Genomic DNA, 18,718 nt, shown 5'->3' with positions numbered 1-18,718 from the left:
CCAAGATATCCAATTTAAATTATATCTCTCTCACCTTATTTCTTTTAGTTCCAATCAGAAAAAAATGAATCATAAAGGCATGTATTTCCCTCTTTTCATTGCCATTGTGGCTATTTTTATATCAATCTCCTTCATGGTACTTGACCATTTAACTTTCAAGGACGTTCATCGAGGTCATCATCACCATGATGATAAAAAAACAAACTATTCGATTTGTGACAATTTCTCCCCTAATTTTCCAACTATAGATTCTAGCACAACTTCAATTCTCTGTGTTGATCATAATGGTTGTTGCAATTTTACCAGAGTGCAAGCTGCTGTTGATTCAGTTGTGAATTTCAGTGCGATAAGGAGCTTGATTTGGATCAACAGTGGCATATATTTGTAAGTAGCCAATCTTTATGTTCTTAATTTAACTTCTGTGCCCAAACATTATATGTTATATTTTACATGTAACTATTCATAAGTACAAGCTAAGTGTAATATGTTAATTAAGGTAAGCTATCGTTCTAATTTAAGATATTTTTTTTTGTTAATGCATGAAGTGAAAAGGTGATTGTTCCAAAAAGCAAGCCTAATATCACGTTTCAAGGGCAGGGGTACACTTCAACAGCTATAATATATAATGACAATGCCAATTCATCACATGGCACATTTAACAGTGGCTCTGTCCAAGTTTTCTCCACCAACTTCATCGCCAAGAATATAAGTTTCATGGTATATCCTACGTACTCTCTCTATATTGATACATCTTGATGCATGAAAATACAAAACAAAAAAAAAAGGAAAGTTCATCTAATAAAAAATATAAACAGTTAACAATAAAAAACCACATCTAAATTGAACTATATTATTTTTTGTGAGTTTCATACCCATAATTATTCATTGTGCTGTTTACCTACTTAAACTATCACCATTTTGTGAGTTTACCTATCTAACATCCTTTGTATTAAAACATACCTTGGTATTGAGTGGCCTAACGACTTATAGTTTAAATAGGCAAAGAGAATGATGGATAGTTGAGATATGAAACATGAAAAAAAAAATGACATTTTAGGTGTGATTTACCATCAACTCAAATATAAACATCGTTGCAATGTTGTGCAAACTACTTGTCATAATGTGTTTACCTTGTTGAAAAACAATGAAGTCCCCACTTTTTTTTTAAACGGTGCCAATATTATTACTCCAGTATTATAAAAGCACGATTCAAATGCAATATTATTACTCCAGTAATTTTCCAATTTTTGAAATATACTCTTATTTGCCTAAAATATTACAACTATTGAAGTTGAAATAACATATTATATTATTAGTATTACTATTGCTGTCATAAAAGTAGCAGTTTGGCCCCAAATAGTTTTTGGGAAAAATTTAAAAACACCTTGGGAATTAGTGTTTGGTCATATAATTTGTCATTACTTGACAAATATATTTGGCAAACATCCCAAGTTTCCAAGTTCTAGAAAAAACTAGAAATTGGGCGAAGTTCTAATATTTGAGAAGTTTAAAAATTGAAAAATTACCCCAAAGTTTTATATTTTATAAAAACATCAATTATTTATTAATTGCAACTAATATTTATCTACCAACTTACTTCATTAACGTTGTCAACCATCACCATTAAATAACATCGCTATTTATTAATAAAAATAAACTCTTGTTGGGAAGATATTGTTCTTTCAATGTGGGAAGATTTTATAAAAGAATAATTTGTTATTAGCTCATCCAGAAAAGAATAGTTTGAGTGACAAAATTGGAAATAAAGAACAATTTGTTTCTAATTCGATTAATGTGTTGCTCTTGCCCATATTATTATTTTGTTGTTGTTGATTGTTATCAATTTTGTTATAAGTTTTTTTTTAATGAAACATGTTCATTATAAAATGATAACACAAACTTATGATCATTTTTAATAATTTTTAGATTTTAAGAGTACAAAATAATATTTTTGAAACAATCAAATATGCTTGAAAAAGTTTGTGGTCAAACACATAGTGAAACTTTACCAAAACTTTATTAAAAAATAACTTGTTAAGAATATTTGGTAATTTGAAGCCAAACATTATTGGTGTCGTTAAACTTCATTTATTGAGGTCATTGCTTTCCTTCTTAACGACCTCTATTTTATTCACAAATGACTAATATGACGCTTCTGAAAATGCAAATTTCAACATTTGCTATTTCATATTCTATAATGTGTTCCGTGACACCACTTTCCCTAAAGGGGCTCATCCACTCATGCTGAAAACAATATGCATATATATAAAATTAAGTTTAATTTAAGTGTTAACCATAAGCAAGTTAACAAGCTACCATAGTTAAATAAGTTTGTTAGAGATTGTTAGAGTTTGTTATGAGTAGGTTATAGGTTGTTGTAACTGGAAACTAACTATAGGTGCACTATAAATACACCACACACATACACATGTAACATATGTTGAACTAAGTGAAATAGTGAGCAATGTAGCTTCTTTTCTTGCTTCTCTGCCTCTTCTTCTTCTTCTTCTTCTCACTCTGTTATAGTTTCATACAAAGCTCCATTAAGAGAGTTATCATGGTATCAGAGCATTGGTAAGGTCTTAGAGTAGAGCAAGCAGTAAAGTCTTAGAAGTAGTGCAGTACAGGTACAAGTACTTAAATTCGAATTTGAAAAGTGTTTGAATCGCAAGTAAGTATCAACATACTCAGTTTCGAAGCAATTTCAATGGTGAATTTAGGTAAATATGCATCTGGAACATTAGGTACTGAGAACGTCCATTCAAACGCAGCAGCAATGAATGCAACATCTGACTTCATAGTTCCAAATATTGATCACAATCATCCACTTTTCTTGCAGCAAAATGATACTCTAGGTAGCTCTTTAATATCTCTTCAACTGATTGGTTCAGAGAACTATGCAATCAAGAGTAGATCCACGAGAATTGGACTGCTAGGTAAGAGTAAGCTTGGGTTTATTGATGGCAGATTTTCTAAGTCTAAGTTTGGACCTGAGTTCTCTGATGCGTGGGAGAAGTGTAATGCTGTAATCCTTTCCTGGATTATGAATGTTGTTTGACCAGGATTACTAGGGACTGTTGTATATGGTGGTGATGCACACAAAGTGTGGTGTGATATGAAAGAAAGGTTCGATAAAATGAATGGAGCTCATGTGTATCAACTTCATAAGGAAATTCACAGTCTAAGTCACGGGACCATGTCAGTTACAGATTACTATACTACACTCAAAGGACTATGGAATGAATATGACTTGATTATACCTTGTCTAGGCTGCTCATGTCCTGAGTCTAAGAAGTTTCAAGATCATTATGAATATCAAAGGTTACTAGAGTTCCTAATGGGACTAAATGAAACTATTCTGCAATCAGAAGACAAATTCTAATGTAGTCACCAACCCCAAATTTGAACAAATTTTTTTGTCTTGTCATAGATCATGAAAGTCAAAGGAACATAGCACACACTAGCTATGAAGGCTTATCTCTTCCTAAACTAATTGAAAGCACTGTATTGTTCAGTCAAAAACAGGGGAATGGTCATAGTATTGGGAGTGGTAACCTTGGTTATCAACCTAGTGGTGGAAGTGGTAATCCAAGTAGAAATCACTATGAGACTCAGTATAATCCTCAGAAACCATAGAAGCCTGTAATCACTTGTGAAGTTTGTGGTTATAGAGGTCACACTAAGGAACAATGCTTCAAAGTCAAAGGCTATCCAATTGGATGGAGATCCAAGAAGAAAATTGGTAGTTCTACATCTAGCTCTAGTTCTTTTGCTAACCAAGTTGTAGTTGCTCAAAGTGTAGGCCAATCACACAATGGAGAAACTAGTGCAGCAAATATGTACCTGCAGCTTTCTTCACAGCTTATCAATATCAACAGATCATATAGCTACTAGCCAAAGGAAGTGACACTGGTGGAGAGCACTTAGCTAAAGCAGCCACTACAGGTAGAGTTCTATCTACTTTAGTGTCCAAATATGTGAATAAGGAGTGGATAGTTGATATAAGAAACACTAATCATATGACATCTCAGTCAGCATTACTAGATAAGTACATATCAGTGTCTGAGTCTAAAAGAAGGCAGATACTTCTACCCACAAGAAATGTAGTATCAGTGTTTCATGTTGGTAGCACAAAAGTCTTTGCAGATCAAGTTATTGGAAATGTTCTCTTTGTTCCTGAATTCAAATACAACTTGTTATTTGTATCTCAGCTAACTAAGGAACTTCAATGTATGGCAGCATTCTTTCTTGATTTTTGTATTTTCTAGGATCTCTATAGTGGACAGGTCAAGGGGATTGGTAGAGAAGATGAAGGGCTCTACATCCTCAAGGAAGGTTTCAACTATTCTTTTCCTACTCAAAGCTTGTGTAGTACAGCTCAAACATCCTCTACTAGTGTTTTTGTATGTGGCTTACTCGCTTTCTTATCAATTGTACTCTCTTTTTTAGGATATTCTTTGAAACTTGATACACAGATGAGTAATTCAATAGATTCTATACTCGTTGACTCTTGAAAGTATGGTTTGCTCATCTCTAATTCCATTGCACTATGGAATAGGAGGTTAGGACATATTCCCATTGATGTAATAAGGAGGTCCTCTAGTCTTTCTGGTTTAGATATCTCAAATCATTCTACATGTACTGTGTGTCCGTTAGCTAAACAAACAAAATTTCCATTTCCTGTAAGCATTCATACTTCAAAGGCACTCTTTGACTTAGTGCATTATGATGTTTGGGGTCTATATAGGGTGCCTACTCATAATAAAATAAAGTACTTTGTTACTGTAGTAGATGATTACTCCAAATTCACTTGGCTATTTCTTGTCACAGCTAAATCTGATACAATAGTTGTGCTGAGACATTTCTTTGCTCAAGTTCACAACCTGTTTTCTACTTGTGTCAAAGTGTTTAGAACTGATAATGGGACTGAATTTATGAGCAAAACTTTTCAATCCATGTTGTCAAGTCTTGGTATATGTCATCAAAGTACATGTGTCTATACACCTCAGTAAAATGGTGTGGTGGAAAGGAAGCACAGGACTATATTAGACATGGCAAGAGCCTTAAGGTTCCAGGCTTCTGTACCTTTAAATTTTTGGGGAGAATGTGTTACCACTTCTGTCTATATTCTTAATAGACTTCCCTCTAAACTCCTGTCCTATAAGTATCCTTTTGAGTTACTGTATCAACATCCTCCCTCTCTCTCTTATATCAAAACCTTTGGTTTCCTGTATTATGCCACTTGTCCATCCATCAAAGATAAGTTCTCTCCTAGAGCCATACCTGTTGTTCTTATGGGCTACTCTATGACTCAAAAAGGGTACCTTCTATATGATTTTCATGCTAAGTCCTTGTTTGTAAACAGGCATGTTGTGTTTAAAGAAGACTTGTTTCCTTTCAGAGATTTTCAAACCTCATCAAATCCCATTTTCCAATCTTAACTTTAGTACCATCTAATACTGAGTCATCTACCTCCAATTTTCCTGATTCTTTATCTACTACTCCACTTGTAACTGAAGTACATTCTACTACTCCATCTCCTAATATGTCCCCTACAACAATTCCTATAAACTATCAGATACCACTTGCACCTGAAGTACATTCTACTACTCCATATCCTATTATGTTCCCTATAACAGGTCCTTCCAGGAGGTCTTCTCGACCTCCAAACCACCTATATGGCTTCAGGACTTTATCACTCAGTCCAAAAGCCACTTTTGTTTATTTCCAGTGTCTGACTATGTTACCTACATTCATCTTTCTCCTTCTTATAGCTCTTGTATCAAGGCATATTCAGTTGTCTCAAAGCCTGCTTCTTATAAAGAAGCTGCACTTGACCCTCAATGGATTCAGGCAATGTATCTGGAAATAGATACCTTAGTGTACAATAAGACTTGGAGTCTGGTAGATCTTCCTCCTGGTAAGAAACCTATTGGCTGCAGATGGATTTACAAAGTCAAATATAAGTCTACAAGGAAAATGGAGAGGTACAAGGTCAGATTAGTAGCTAAGGTATATAGTCAACAGGAGGGCCTAGATTATGGTGAGACTTTTAGCCCTGTGGCTAAGATGGTAACTGTGAGATCTATAGTTTCCGTTGCTGCATAAAAGGGTTGGGTTATACATCAGATGGATGTCCACAATGCTTTCCTCAATGGTGATTTGTTAGAAGATGTATACATGACCATTCCTCCTAGGTTTGCTAGATAGGGGGAGAGCTCTAAAGTCTGCAAACTTCACAAGTCTCTATATGATCTCAAACAAGCACCTAGGCAGTGGAACTTTAAGCTAACATAGTCCTTGATTCAGTTGGGATTCCATCAGAGTAATTATGACTACTCACTTTTTACTAGACATTATGAGGATGATATACTCATTATGTTGGTCTATGTAGATTATCTTTTGATCACTGGTAGTAATCAGTCTATCATCAGTGAAACAAGGAAAGATTTACAAAAATAATTCAAGATGAAGGATATGGGAGAGCTCAAATTCTTCCTAGGTATTTAATGTGCTAGATCAAGCAAAGGGATTCACTTGTCTCAAAGAATGTATGACCTTGAACTGATAGCTGAATGTAGCCTAGGAGGAGCTAAACCTGCAGGAACTCCTCTAGACAGAATCAAAAGTTGACACTGTGCAATATGATGAGTGCATCAAAAGTAATAAGGAACATGAAGATCATAAGCTGCAGGATCCTGGAAGATATCAAAGACCAATAGGAAGACTTCTATACTTAACCATGACTAGGCCTGATTTAGCTTTCTCAGTTTAGGTCCTAAGTCAGTACATACACTGTCCTAAAGAGTCTCACATGGAATCAGCATTGATTGTAGTTAGATACATAAAAGAAACTCCTGGACTTGGATTATTGATGCCATCAGAAGACACTAACAAGTTTCTTGCCTACTGTGACTCAGATTGAGGTGGCTGCTTAGAGACAAGGAGATCAATAACTAGCTACTTAGTTAAGTTTGGTGGAGCCTTGATATCCTAGAAGTCAAAGAAGCAAGAGACTGTGTCTAGAAGCTCAGCTGACGCTTAGTTCAGAAGTATGGCCAATTGTGCAGCTGAAGTTACATGGCTAGCAGGGCTGTTTGAAGAACTTTGGGTACACATTGAGCTGCCTATAACCATGGGGTGTGAAAGGAAAGCAACAATTAAGATGAGAGGACCAAACACATAGACAATGATTGTCACTTTGTAAGAGAGAAAAACAATCAAAGAATGCTGAAAATAGAATTCGTACACACCAAGGATCAATTAGCTGACTTGCTCCCAAAGATTCTTGGTAAGGCACAACATAAGGGGCTGTTGAATGAGCTTGGAGTTATGAACTTGTTCAAACCATGAGCTTGAGGGGGAGTGTTAACCATAGTCAAGTTAACAAGCTACCATGGTTAAATAAGTTTGTTAGAGTTTGTTATGAGTTGGTTATAGGTTGTTGTGACTGGAAACTAACTATAGGTGCACTATAAATATACCACACCCATACACATGTAACATATGTTGAACTAAGTGATATAGTGAGCAATGTAGCTTCTTTTCTTGCTTCTCTACCTCTTCTTCTTCTCTACTTCTTCTTCTTCTCCCTCGTCTGGTTCTTCTTACTCTTTTATAGTTTCATACAAAGCTCCATTAATGGAGTTATCATTAAGTTATCTACATTGACTTATTATGTTAATTAAACTATAGTATCGTGCAATAATGTATCAAAATTCTTTTATGTATATACTGTGATCGAGTACTGTTATAATAAGCTATTAATTATATAGTATATATACACAGAATATGGCTCCAATTCCAATGCCGGGGGTGATAGGAGCACAAGCAGTGGCAATTAGAATAGGAGGAGACCAAGCAGCCTTCTGGGGTTGTGGATTTTTTGGAGCTCAAGATACCCTCCATGATGATAGAGGTCGACATTATTTCAAAGAGTGTTATATTCAAGGTTCTATCGACTTCATTTTTGGTAATGGAAAATCATTTTATGAGGTACGTACGATCGTGTATATAATCGTATATACTAAATATGCACTTTTAGTGCCTAAAAATGTATGTATACCCTAAATTGATTTCCCAAATTTAATGTGAAATCCCAATAGAAAAAGTACTATATGTACATATCAATGCTAGTTAGTTAGTTGTTGGGTACAACCTACTCATGCAAATTTAGAGACGCGAAAAGGAATGATACACAGAATTCTTTTAGAAAATATTGCAAGCACAAATAACATCTAAATAATAAAAGAAAGAGAATTAGTCATCTAGTTAAGGCTCAAGGAAGATTTTTTTAAAAAAAACTTGAAATATCACGTGTATATAATGAAATAGAGCATTGCTATATGCCTTGAATCTGTATTCAATAAAATATGAACAGTAAATAAATAATAATAAACTGTCATAATCCAATTCATCGGGTCGTGTAGGCACCTACTCTAATACCTAAGTAGGAGAACTCTCAATCTTGAAATAACATGTGGAAGTTTAAAAAAATATCACTAATAGCCTTCAGAGTCAAGAATACACCATAATTGAATTATCAAAACTCTAAGGTTTATTACAAGAAACATTCTAGCATCCCCAAGATACTAGTCTAAACAGGTACAAGAGCTACTAATGATATAGAGTATAAATAGAGTAATGACACTGCTCTAACCATAAGGAAGGAAGAGTAGAAGTTATTGGAGAATCTTTTTCGTCTTCACCTAAGAAACATCAATGACCCTGCAACTAGATTATGTCAGGTGGAATAGCAAAAGTAGTATCAATACAAATAACACGTACTAGTAGGCATCATCGGTTAACCTGATACCCACTGCATAATATAAATAAATCCACAAGAAGAAAGTATGCTTTTAAGAAAATATACTCGCCAAACCTTTATGCACAAACTATTATCATTCTCATAACCTCATTAAAGTCGTTCAGACTAACTCGCATCCCTTCTAGTTGGTCCGCTGCTAACTCTAAATTAGATGAAGGCCTAGCCCTTTTATCACATAGAGGAGTTTTCGAGCTACGGGCCACTACTAACTCTGTCTAACCATTGTACTATCTTTAGCTTTCACACCAACACTTGACCCTAGAATAATTAACATCTCACTTGAAAGACGAAAATATTTAGGTGGACTAAGACTCTTCTCATAATCGTACTGGCTTACCATGATGGGACTTATCCCTCTCTAGCAGCCTAGCCACAACGGGATTCTTCTCGTCAGGGCGGCTTGCCCAGAGATAAATCTCAAATACAACAGTCAACATGGTAACACTTGGACCTTCGGTCCTTTCATATCAATTATTACACAAGATGAGCATGCTCAATTATATTCGGATCTGTGTCTCTATCATCACCCATATAGTCAAGTTCAATTAACAGATGGTAGCCACACAATGATTCTCTCATGGAACCCATACCCAAACTATATATGTGTTGGAACGTGACATCCGATCCAATATATATGTTGGAACTTAACACCCGATCCTATATATGTGTCAGAATGTGACACTCAATCCAATATGTGTTGGAACGTGACACCCAATCCAATATCACAATCACAGTCCACAATGAATAGTTCACATACTTGCATAATCAAGTAACATGTTCATTGCATGTAATTATTCACAAATAGTCATTTCATTGATTTCATTCTATCTTTCCCTTCATTAGCAATATTTTATCAAGCCTTCTTTATTCAAGGCATCACTTTTAGTAGAGCAAGTTCAAGATTATATATTTCACGGCCTTGGGATTGTAGACCAATCACAACAACATATCAATCACTCAACCACAACAAGTAAATGCATGGTAAACATCACAACATTAATCAATCACTATTAAGAGTCTCTCTATAATATAGACCAAATCATAACCTACAACCACATGTAATCAAATAGGTTCATGGCAAGAGATCTATCAACACTAAGTAATTCACATTCACCTTTATTTCATGATTCTCATTACTTAATTAATTCACAAGGAATAATCAGCATAAACACACATAGTTATTTTTATAAACACATCCTTCTATATACATCAATAGGCCATAATCCCCAAGTCTTAGAATTTTGTTATGACCCAGCTATTGTCTACACTTAATCTCACAGGAGTCATTGACCTTCTAAATAGTTTCACCAAGGTTAACATTCAAAGATTTGACCTTTATCAATAGTCACATAATAATCATGATCCACAACATACATTCTCACTCAAAATAACAATTGACAATCATTTAACCATCCAGACTTCGTGCCCGAAGGCCAAGACATGAAATCTCCCGTCAATCTACATTATATTAAGTAATGGGAACAAATTTATAACTACTGATCAATTGAGAAAACCTATCCTACCTAGGCCCAAGCAATTGTAGAAGGATTATAGGACAATCCCTGACATCCAGAAGGAGAAACTATGGTGACGGACCTGAAATCCATGGGTTGTAGCCTTCCTTGCGCTAGGATTCTCTTCTTCCCTTCTCTCCAAGCCTAGAACAAATTCTTGGGGGTTTCTAGGGTAACCCTCGTCTATTTTTGCACTTAGAGGAAGAATGAGATAATAAAAATACGCCTTTTTAGCTTCTGGTCTGTTGGATCCCGTTCTAGCATCCCAACACGGATAGTGCTCAGTAAAATTGGCATAACTTTTTACTCTGATCTCCAAATAAGGCAAACTTGGTGGAGTTTGAAAGAAGACTCATAGACCTTTAATTTAATCGGTTATGGCAACCTAATTCATTATAGTATGAGAGATATGGTCATTTGAAGTTGAATCTAGTTTAAACTCAAGTTCGAAACTAAATCGAAAAGACACTTTCAACTTAACTTTGTGCTAGGGGTAGTGTACGCCCTTAATTCACAACTAATGCACTCACATACCAAGAAATGATTTCTAGTCTTATGACGAATGAGATTCGTATACCTTTACTGCGGATATTTTTAATAACAACGCGCTAGGTCGTTGCATAAACCAAGATGAAAGTATGAAAAATCGAGTCCACTGAATTCACAATGTGTCCTTAAGGAAATTATTCCCCTCAAGTGCATGAGTTTATAGAATATATCCTTCAAGGATAGAATGATTTACTTCAGCAGAATGGTTGTACATCAAATTCCGTTGAACGTCGAACTCACTCAACGACCGCAAATCACACTTGAGTTTAAAAAAGAAGAAGAATAGAAATGGTGAAGGAAACTATATAAGCGCTTGAGCATTTCTTTTAGAATAATTAGAGACGTTTCGATTTAGGGTTGAGTTGGATTTTAAATTGGTCCAGGCTCATAATTAATGTATTAACTAATATTTTATTGAATTAAATTTGTTACATCATAAATTTCACCAGAAAATACAAAATTCGATGAAGATTGAAGCTAATTAAGTAACGTGAAATGATTTTGAAAAGATAAAAGAGATAGATAATTTTGATAGTCGATTTCTCAAAATTGAATGATTATACGAGGAATCAACTAAAGACAAAGACCCCAAAAAATAAAAATAAATTGAAAAGAATAACTGATTATTAACATAAAAGTGAAGTTAAAAAGCTAGATAGATTATTCTATAATAACAAGTATAAATATTATTTACATTGTACACTAGCATAAGTTAAAATTTTGAAGTAGGAGTGTGATGAGAATGATTAATTTGAAGCGCAGAATTGTGAATTGATATCAATAGCGAGTCCAGGATCAAGATCGATAAATGGAGCAGTGAGTGCACATGGTAGGGCTTCCAAAGAAGAAGATAGCGGTTTTGCATTCGTGAACTGCAATGTTGGAGGAAGTGGTCGGATTTGGTTAGGCCGAGCATGGAGGCCTTTCTCAACAGTAATCTTTGCCAATACCTTCATGACTGATATTATTTCTCCTGACGGATGGAACGACTTAAATGATCCTTCAAGAGACCAGTTAAGTTCAATTCAAAAATCTATTTAACATAATTTTTATTCATCCTTATAGTGAGTTCCAACACATAATTATTATTTTTAAAAAGCTAATAATACGTTGATATTTCACCATTTAATTATTTAACATAATTGATTACAGAACGATTTTCTATGGGGAGTACAATTGTTCAGGTGCAGGGTCAAACATGTCACAGAGAGTATCATACGCTCAAAAGCTTAATGACACCCAAGCTCTTCCATTCCTCAACTCGTCTTTCATTGATGCTGATTTATGGCTACACTCTTTCTCAAATTAAAATTACATTATTCATTCTTATTTTTAATTACATACGAACCTATTAGTTATACTGTTTTTATACTTCTATATTTTCCACATGTTTTATTAGGCGAATAAGCAAGATTGATGTAGTATTGTACATTATCTATCGATATTCTTCAATTAGCACAAAATGAATATTCTATTATATCTGATGTTTAGTAAGATTATTTTAGTTAATTAAGTATAGGAATGGACCGCTAGACATTATCCACTTCCTTCATTTTTAATTCAATATTCAATATCAACAATTCAAAATTCGAACACCTATCTAACCTCTGTGGTAGGTAAGACAATCCAATAACACACAATATAAAATAAGATAACTATGCCAAAGAAGTATTAGCATCAATTCTCCAATATCAAGACTCTGAAGAAGATATAGAAAACAATAATATAACTTCCTAAAAATTTAAAAGCCACGAGTACATGCTATTACCAATATCAAGTACAACTGAATTGTACGAAAAGTACAAAGTCCAAAATAAAGGAAATTAGAAGAGATCCTTTATATATAGCAATGGATCAGTCAACAACTGCCTCGAAATCTCTAAATGACGGACCTCAGACTCATCTACTATTTCCGTGTTTGAAAGTACATTAGGCTTAATACCTACACATAGGGTGAAAATTATAACAAGAGTGATCACTAAACCTCACGTACTCAACAACATCGTCGGCTGACTCTACTGAAAATTGATGGTTAGAGACATCGTCAACATCTTAAAATTCACAAAGTAATATTACGAATCTTGCATTATCACTTATAACTCCCACTAAAACGAACATCAGAAAACAACATAGGTAGTACAAAAATGAATAGTACGCAAGTCACCAACATAGTTCAACATGTAATTCAACCACAATCAAGTACATATAGTCAAATATTTCAATGAAGCAAGTCAAACAATAAATGAATGCATGTGATGCATACCTGATAGGCGTGCCACTTCGATCCATATATAGAACTGGACAGACGTACCACTCCGTTTCATAAATATAATTGGGCAAGCCGCGTGTCACTCTAACATGTATAAAGTCGACCTATTAATAACACTCATTCACAATAGTCACTTTCAATCCCCCTACCAATATATGTCCACTTTACAAGTTCCACTTTAATTTACAAAAAAATAGCATGTCAACCTTCTTTATCAACAATTTCAATTACATTTCAAATCCACAAAGAGAGTGAAATTCCACATTATAACACACTTAGGATTCACTTCAAGCTAATCAATACCTCACAACAAGAATCGAATAAAAAACACTGAGTAAATCAATCAATTAGTTATTTTTAATCCTTCACAATAACATTAGTACCCTCATTTTTTCATTACTTTCAATTACAGTCTATACCCTTCATAAAGAGTCATAGAAAGCCTTAACTATCCTTAAATAAAGTCCAAATGATCAAATCAAAACCTTTCCCTTACTAATAGCCTCCGAACGTTCCCAATATAATCAAATATGTATTATATATAGATATACATAACTATAGACACACATATCTATAATTCTATTTCGGGTCCAAAAAGTCAACACTAATTCGAAACGCACAAAATTTTCCTGTAAATTCTAAATAATGATAGAATCTACTCGTTGAATCTAAGCTTAATGTAGTTCTCGTTTACCCAGTCATATATAATTTTTTTCTCTTTAAATATTTATTTTATGTTTCACAATAAATTTCATTCTCAACTATTCGAAATTATACCAAACTTTCAGATCAGTCCTAATTCATGCTAAAAATCTCAATAGTCTCAAAATAATTTTTCGATGTCTAGATCTAAAATCGTACCTCTAAGTTGTCATATTTTTATGCTTGAACAAGGCAAAAACACCTAAAATGTTCAAATTTCATTCGAAACGCATCAAAATTAAACAACAATTTGTAGACAAATTCAAAATCACCATACAAATTGTTGAAACTTTCAGATCATGAATCTGATCTTTTCTGGTAAACTATTTGACCAAGGTTAACTCTTAACCTTAAATTCAATTAGAATGCAACTGAAGTGTCTGAAGCTCAGCCGAAAATTTTTTGGACCTAAACCAAATATTTTAATTGATTATAAAATACATTTCAGATTTATTGGAATCAACAAATCATTGATACGAAATTTCCTTGACTAAATATTGACCTAGGCCAACCGTTAAGTTCAAAATTTCTAAACTTCCATCCAATGACTCGAAACTCACCCAAATTCCTTGGCACCCAAGCCACTAGTCCAACTATTGAAAAATCATGTCCCAAAACTTACAAAATTGATGAAAGTTCATTCTAAGCTAATCTTCCTCAAATATTGACTTTGGCCAACCATTTCAACTTTTCCATCTTTCAAAATAAAAAGCTCATCCAAATATTTTCTAACACTCCAAGAACCATGTTACGCACCTCCTAGATCACACATATCATACTTAATTTATGAGAAGGGGTAAGGGTGTAAATGCCATTGTTTGGATGTTGGTGATTGAATGCATTGCATTGATAACCGTTTACTTGTTTTGTGGTACGATCCCGGTTCATGCGTAAAATTGTTACTACTATTTTTGAGAATGTCTGATTTTTACTCTTACTCTTTAAAACTGGTTTTAACAAGAGTCGTTCCAACTTTTCTATTTGGATAAGTGAATTTTTTTGAAATAGAGAGGCATCAAGGATGTGTCCATTACTTAATTGTTTGGTCGGGCAAGTTGTTGACCCTTTTCTTATCACTTACTAATTGGTCGAGAATATTATTGATCATTTCTATACTAGGGTGGTCTCTTATGTATCGCCGGTACCATGAAGGATCAGATACATGAGGATCTACGTTGGGTCCCTGTATCATGTGACACATTAAACAGGATGAGAGGTATCTACGTTGGTCATACATAGTATGTCAGGAGGTTGGATGTAGGTGTATATACTTGGTTGTGTGGCACTTGGTGTTGTTGGTCTCTATTGCATAACTTGCATTCATATGCATCACCTATCACCAGTATAATTGATTGTTATTTGCACCTATTGATCTTATGAGTACCGCTTAGGTTATGTTTGTTGTTGTGTACCTTCCGGGCTTATAGGGATCCGTTTAGGTTATTATATGGTTATAGTTGTGTAGTCCTGGGTTGAATTGGTATTTGGTTATATGTATGGCTTAGACTTGTCTCTATACTGGCACTCCTTGATTTGGTCGAGTTAGACTGGCCTCTCGGTTATTGTGATATGTAGAGATAGTTATGATTGTCATATATTCATATAGTTGACTCCCATAGTAGACTCTTATAGTGATTAAGTTGTTGTGCTAGCGCCTCCAAGTATGTTCTATTGTCTTGGTTACTTTTTTATTTTATTCTATTCCCTTGTCTCTATTAGTTTATTGCACAATATCTCCTCTTTAGCTGCTTGTATTGTACATTCCTTACTTATCTTTTATTTATACTTGCATTGTCTTTAGAGCTTAGTCGGTCTATGCCTACAAAGTACCATTTGTTTGATACTCATACTATACTTCTGCACCCTGCAGCTCATACTATGAGTTCTTATTTTTGACATGTGCCTCATACAGAGTAGCTTTTGGGTTTAGAGACTGGGGTTGGATCCTCACAATCAGAGTTGCCATTATTCCTCTATTTTTTGTTAGGACTAGTCTTTATATTATATTCAGAGATGGTTATATATATGTGTGTATTTACCTTGTTCTCTTGTTGAAATTAACATATCGACTACCAACCGATACCATGTCTTGGGAATGTTTTGTGTATTTATATTATTGTCTATTTCTTTCCTTTATTTCCTTTTTGTCTCTCTTCCTTTTTATTTCATTATTTTTTCTTTTCTTTTCTTATATTTCTCTTCCACATGATAGCTCATTGTTTCTGGTTCTGAGTTATGGGTTAGGCTTACCTACTGATGGAATGTTAGTAGGTTCTATCATGGCCTGAGATTTTGAGTAGTGACAAGTCAGTATCAAAGCTCTAGGTTGACTGGTATCGTTGGTACGAGAGAAAATGCCTAGTAGAGTTTTGTGTATTGGTGCAGAGACATCCATATCCTATTTTTGGGAGGTTATATGGGATTCTTAGAAAATTCCATTTTTGACTCCTTATTGTGTGCGTCTGCTTCTATCAACCTTTAAAATATTTCTTTGAATCCACGCTCTCTTAGATAGATAGAATGAGGTTTTTTATGGATGCAGATATGACATCAGCACATGCTACCTTGATTTAGGTATGCGCTTAGGATAGAGGGCTTCAATTAGGTGCAGACCTTGAGGTCAGAGATGTTAGTCAGTAGACAGAGAGTGTGGGGAAAGCCCAGGCTCTATTAGGTATGCGCTTAGGATAGAGGGCCTCAATTGGGTGCAGACCTTGAGGTAGGAGATATTAGTCAGCAGACAGAGAGTATGGGGAAAGACCAGGCTCCGACATGATTAGATGCCAACTCAGCTCCACATGATTCAATGTTGGGAGTTTTAAATCTTTTCGAGGATATATAATAGATAGGTGTGGTCCTTGGTGCAGCAAGTGCTTCACAGACCATAGTTGGATTGGTTGGTCTCCAGTAGTGTTCTTCATCCATCTCTGGGTACGTGTTACAATTTCTTGAGTAGGATGGGAATACTCCTACATTATTCCATATTGAGCGGGATATAAGTCAAGGGTTCATTAGGGGATTAGCTTTGTCATTGTATTTAGAGTTGGAGCACTTGATAGAAGTTGGGTCTACCTTTCTCGTGTTGTTAGTCATGCAAAGTCCATAGAGCAGGCATGTTTGGAGGCTTATAGAGGTAATGGTAAGAGGACTCGCCATCAGTACAACAGTGACAATATCCCACCCTGAGATGGGTATAATTTCAGTAGTGGTCATTATCTTTCTTTACCTATTAGACCTATGGTTGTAGCACCTCAGGTTCCAGGAGGTTCTGAGGTAGGTTGTGGTGCCCACAATGTACAGAGTTTAGGTCAGGCTTCTCAGGGTGTGCATATTGGGCCTCTTGGTGACGGATCCCATTCTATCTTAAGTAGGCCATCTTGGTAGGTTACTCTTGGTAGGGGTTTCTACGAGTGTGGTGAGCTGGGACACTTTTCTAGAGATTGATATACGATCTTGGTAATGTTGACTACGGGTGGTCTCATTATGACAGAGGTAGCCAGGGAAACTAATACCATTCTTTATAGTGGACCTTAGCCCATAAGGGTTGCTATGATTGTGGGGAGGTTGTCTACTGGTCTATGGATTGCTCTAGGAGGGATTTGATCATGTAGACATTATTAGCATCTGTCGGCTGTGATTGTTGGACCATATCATATTTTTAGGGAGCTTAGCCATGGATTAGAGAGTGTCCCCTGCATGGGACCATTATATGGCTTCTTCAGCCAAGTCAATCTCGTGGGTTTATAGAACCTTCGATCAAAGGTGGTGTCCGAGTATTGCTGGTCGCAGTTGAGGTGTTCAGGTTAAGGTCAAACACGATTCGTTCTATGCTTCCACAGAAAGGCTGAGGCTGACACTCCAAGTATCACTAGTATAAATGCAATTTCATTATTTTATCCCCTATTACTTATGTTGTGTGAATTTGAGATTTTCATACCCATGCATCCCTACTTAACCATTGTTTATATTTTGATTTTTATGATAGCCTTTCAGGTTTATGTGCTTGTGTTTATATCTTGTGGTTGATTTCTTTTAGTAATGGATCAACTAGGTCGTGTTTTTATGTTTGGGGACTAGTGGTTTAGTAGCTCCCAATATCTTTTGTACTTGGTGGTTGTGTTATGGTCTTATATGCGGGCTAGTTGGCTTTCCATTTTGCAACCCTTATCGTATTATTTTTCTGTGACATAGATCTTTGCTTGATAGGCGGCTAGATTATCTTTACTTAGTTAACAATTATTGTGCTATTTTAATATGACCAGCTTACGATATTGCCTTTGTTGCTTGTCGTCTTTTTGTATTAGCAATGTGTTGGTTGGTGGTTGTTAAAGTTGTGTGAATGGCATGTAACCTCCTTTGGTGTTGTAGTAGTCCTAGTTGGCCTCTTCTTTCCCTTAACTTGATCTTATTCTCAACTTTTGAGGTTGCAAAGTTATGGCTAACTCATTTGTTCTATCTGATTCGCCTTGTCATGGTTGGCTTGGCATTTGGTTATTGTTATCTGAGAAATTGGAAGTGATTCCTTATTTTATTTGGGTATTGTAGTGTTCCTTAGTGATTATATGATATCTACTAAGGTTGGGATTTTTATTTGGAATATGTATGGTGGTGTTTCTTAGTGGTCTCAGACTTTAAACTTTGTGGGAGGATAGAAATCTGCATAGAAGGTTCATTTTCAAGATAGGGTCAAAGTAATTCGTGGGATCATCAACGACATTCTTAATCAAGATGAAAGGTTTACTTTTGTCACTACGGTTACCTTACGGTTTGTTTCTAGGAGATGGTGCCTTTTGGTCATTATAGACTGGTTGACTATGTTATACGCTACATACAACTCAGTTTCCCTTGGATTAAGGT

General features: G+C 35.2%; 1 protein-coding gene across 1 annotated transcript; it reads left to right on the top strand.

The window, feature by feature from the left end:
* Positions 1-39: 39 nt before the first annotated feature.
* On the top strand, positions 40-12,334 carry LOC129876302 (probable pectinesterase 8). The gene is made up of 5 exons (XM_055951704.1): positions 40-384; positions 546-717; positions 7,789-7,995; positions 11,653-11,903; positions 12,043-12,334. Exons 1-5 carry the CDS (start codon positions 65-67, stop codon positions 12,197-12,199), a joined length of 1,107 nt encoding a protein of 368 aa, XP_055807679.1. The 5' UTR covers positions 40-64; the 3' UTR covers positions 12,200-12,334.
* Positions 12,335-18,718: the final 6,384 nt, after the last annotated feature.

This window comes from Solanum dulcamara, chromosome 2 (assembly GCF_947179165.1).
Source record: "Solanum dulcamara chromosome 2, daSolDulc1.2, whole genome shotgun sequence".
NCBI classification, from domain to species: domain Eukaryota; kingdom Viridiplantae; phylum Streptophyta; class Magnoliopsida; order Solanales; family Solanaceae; genus Solanum; species Solanum dulcamara.
Note: the sequence above shows the minus strand (reverse complement) of the source record. Positions and strands in the feature narration are given on the sequence as shown.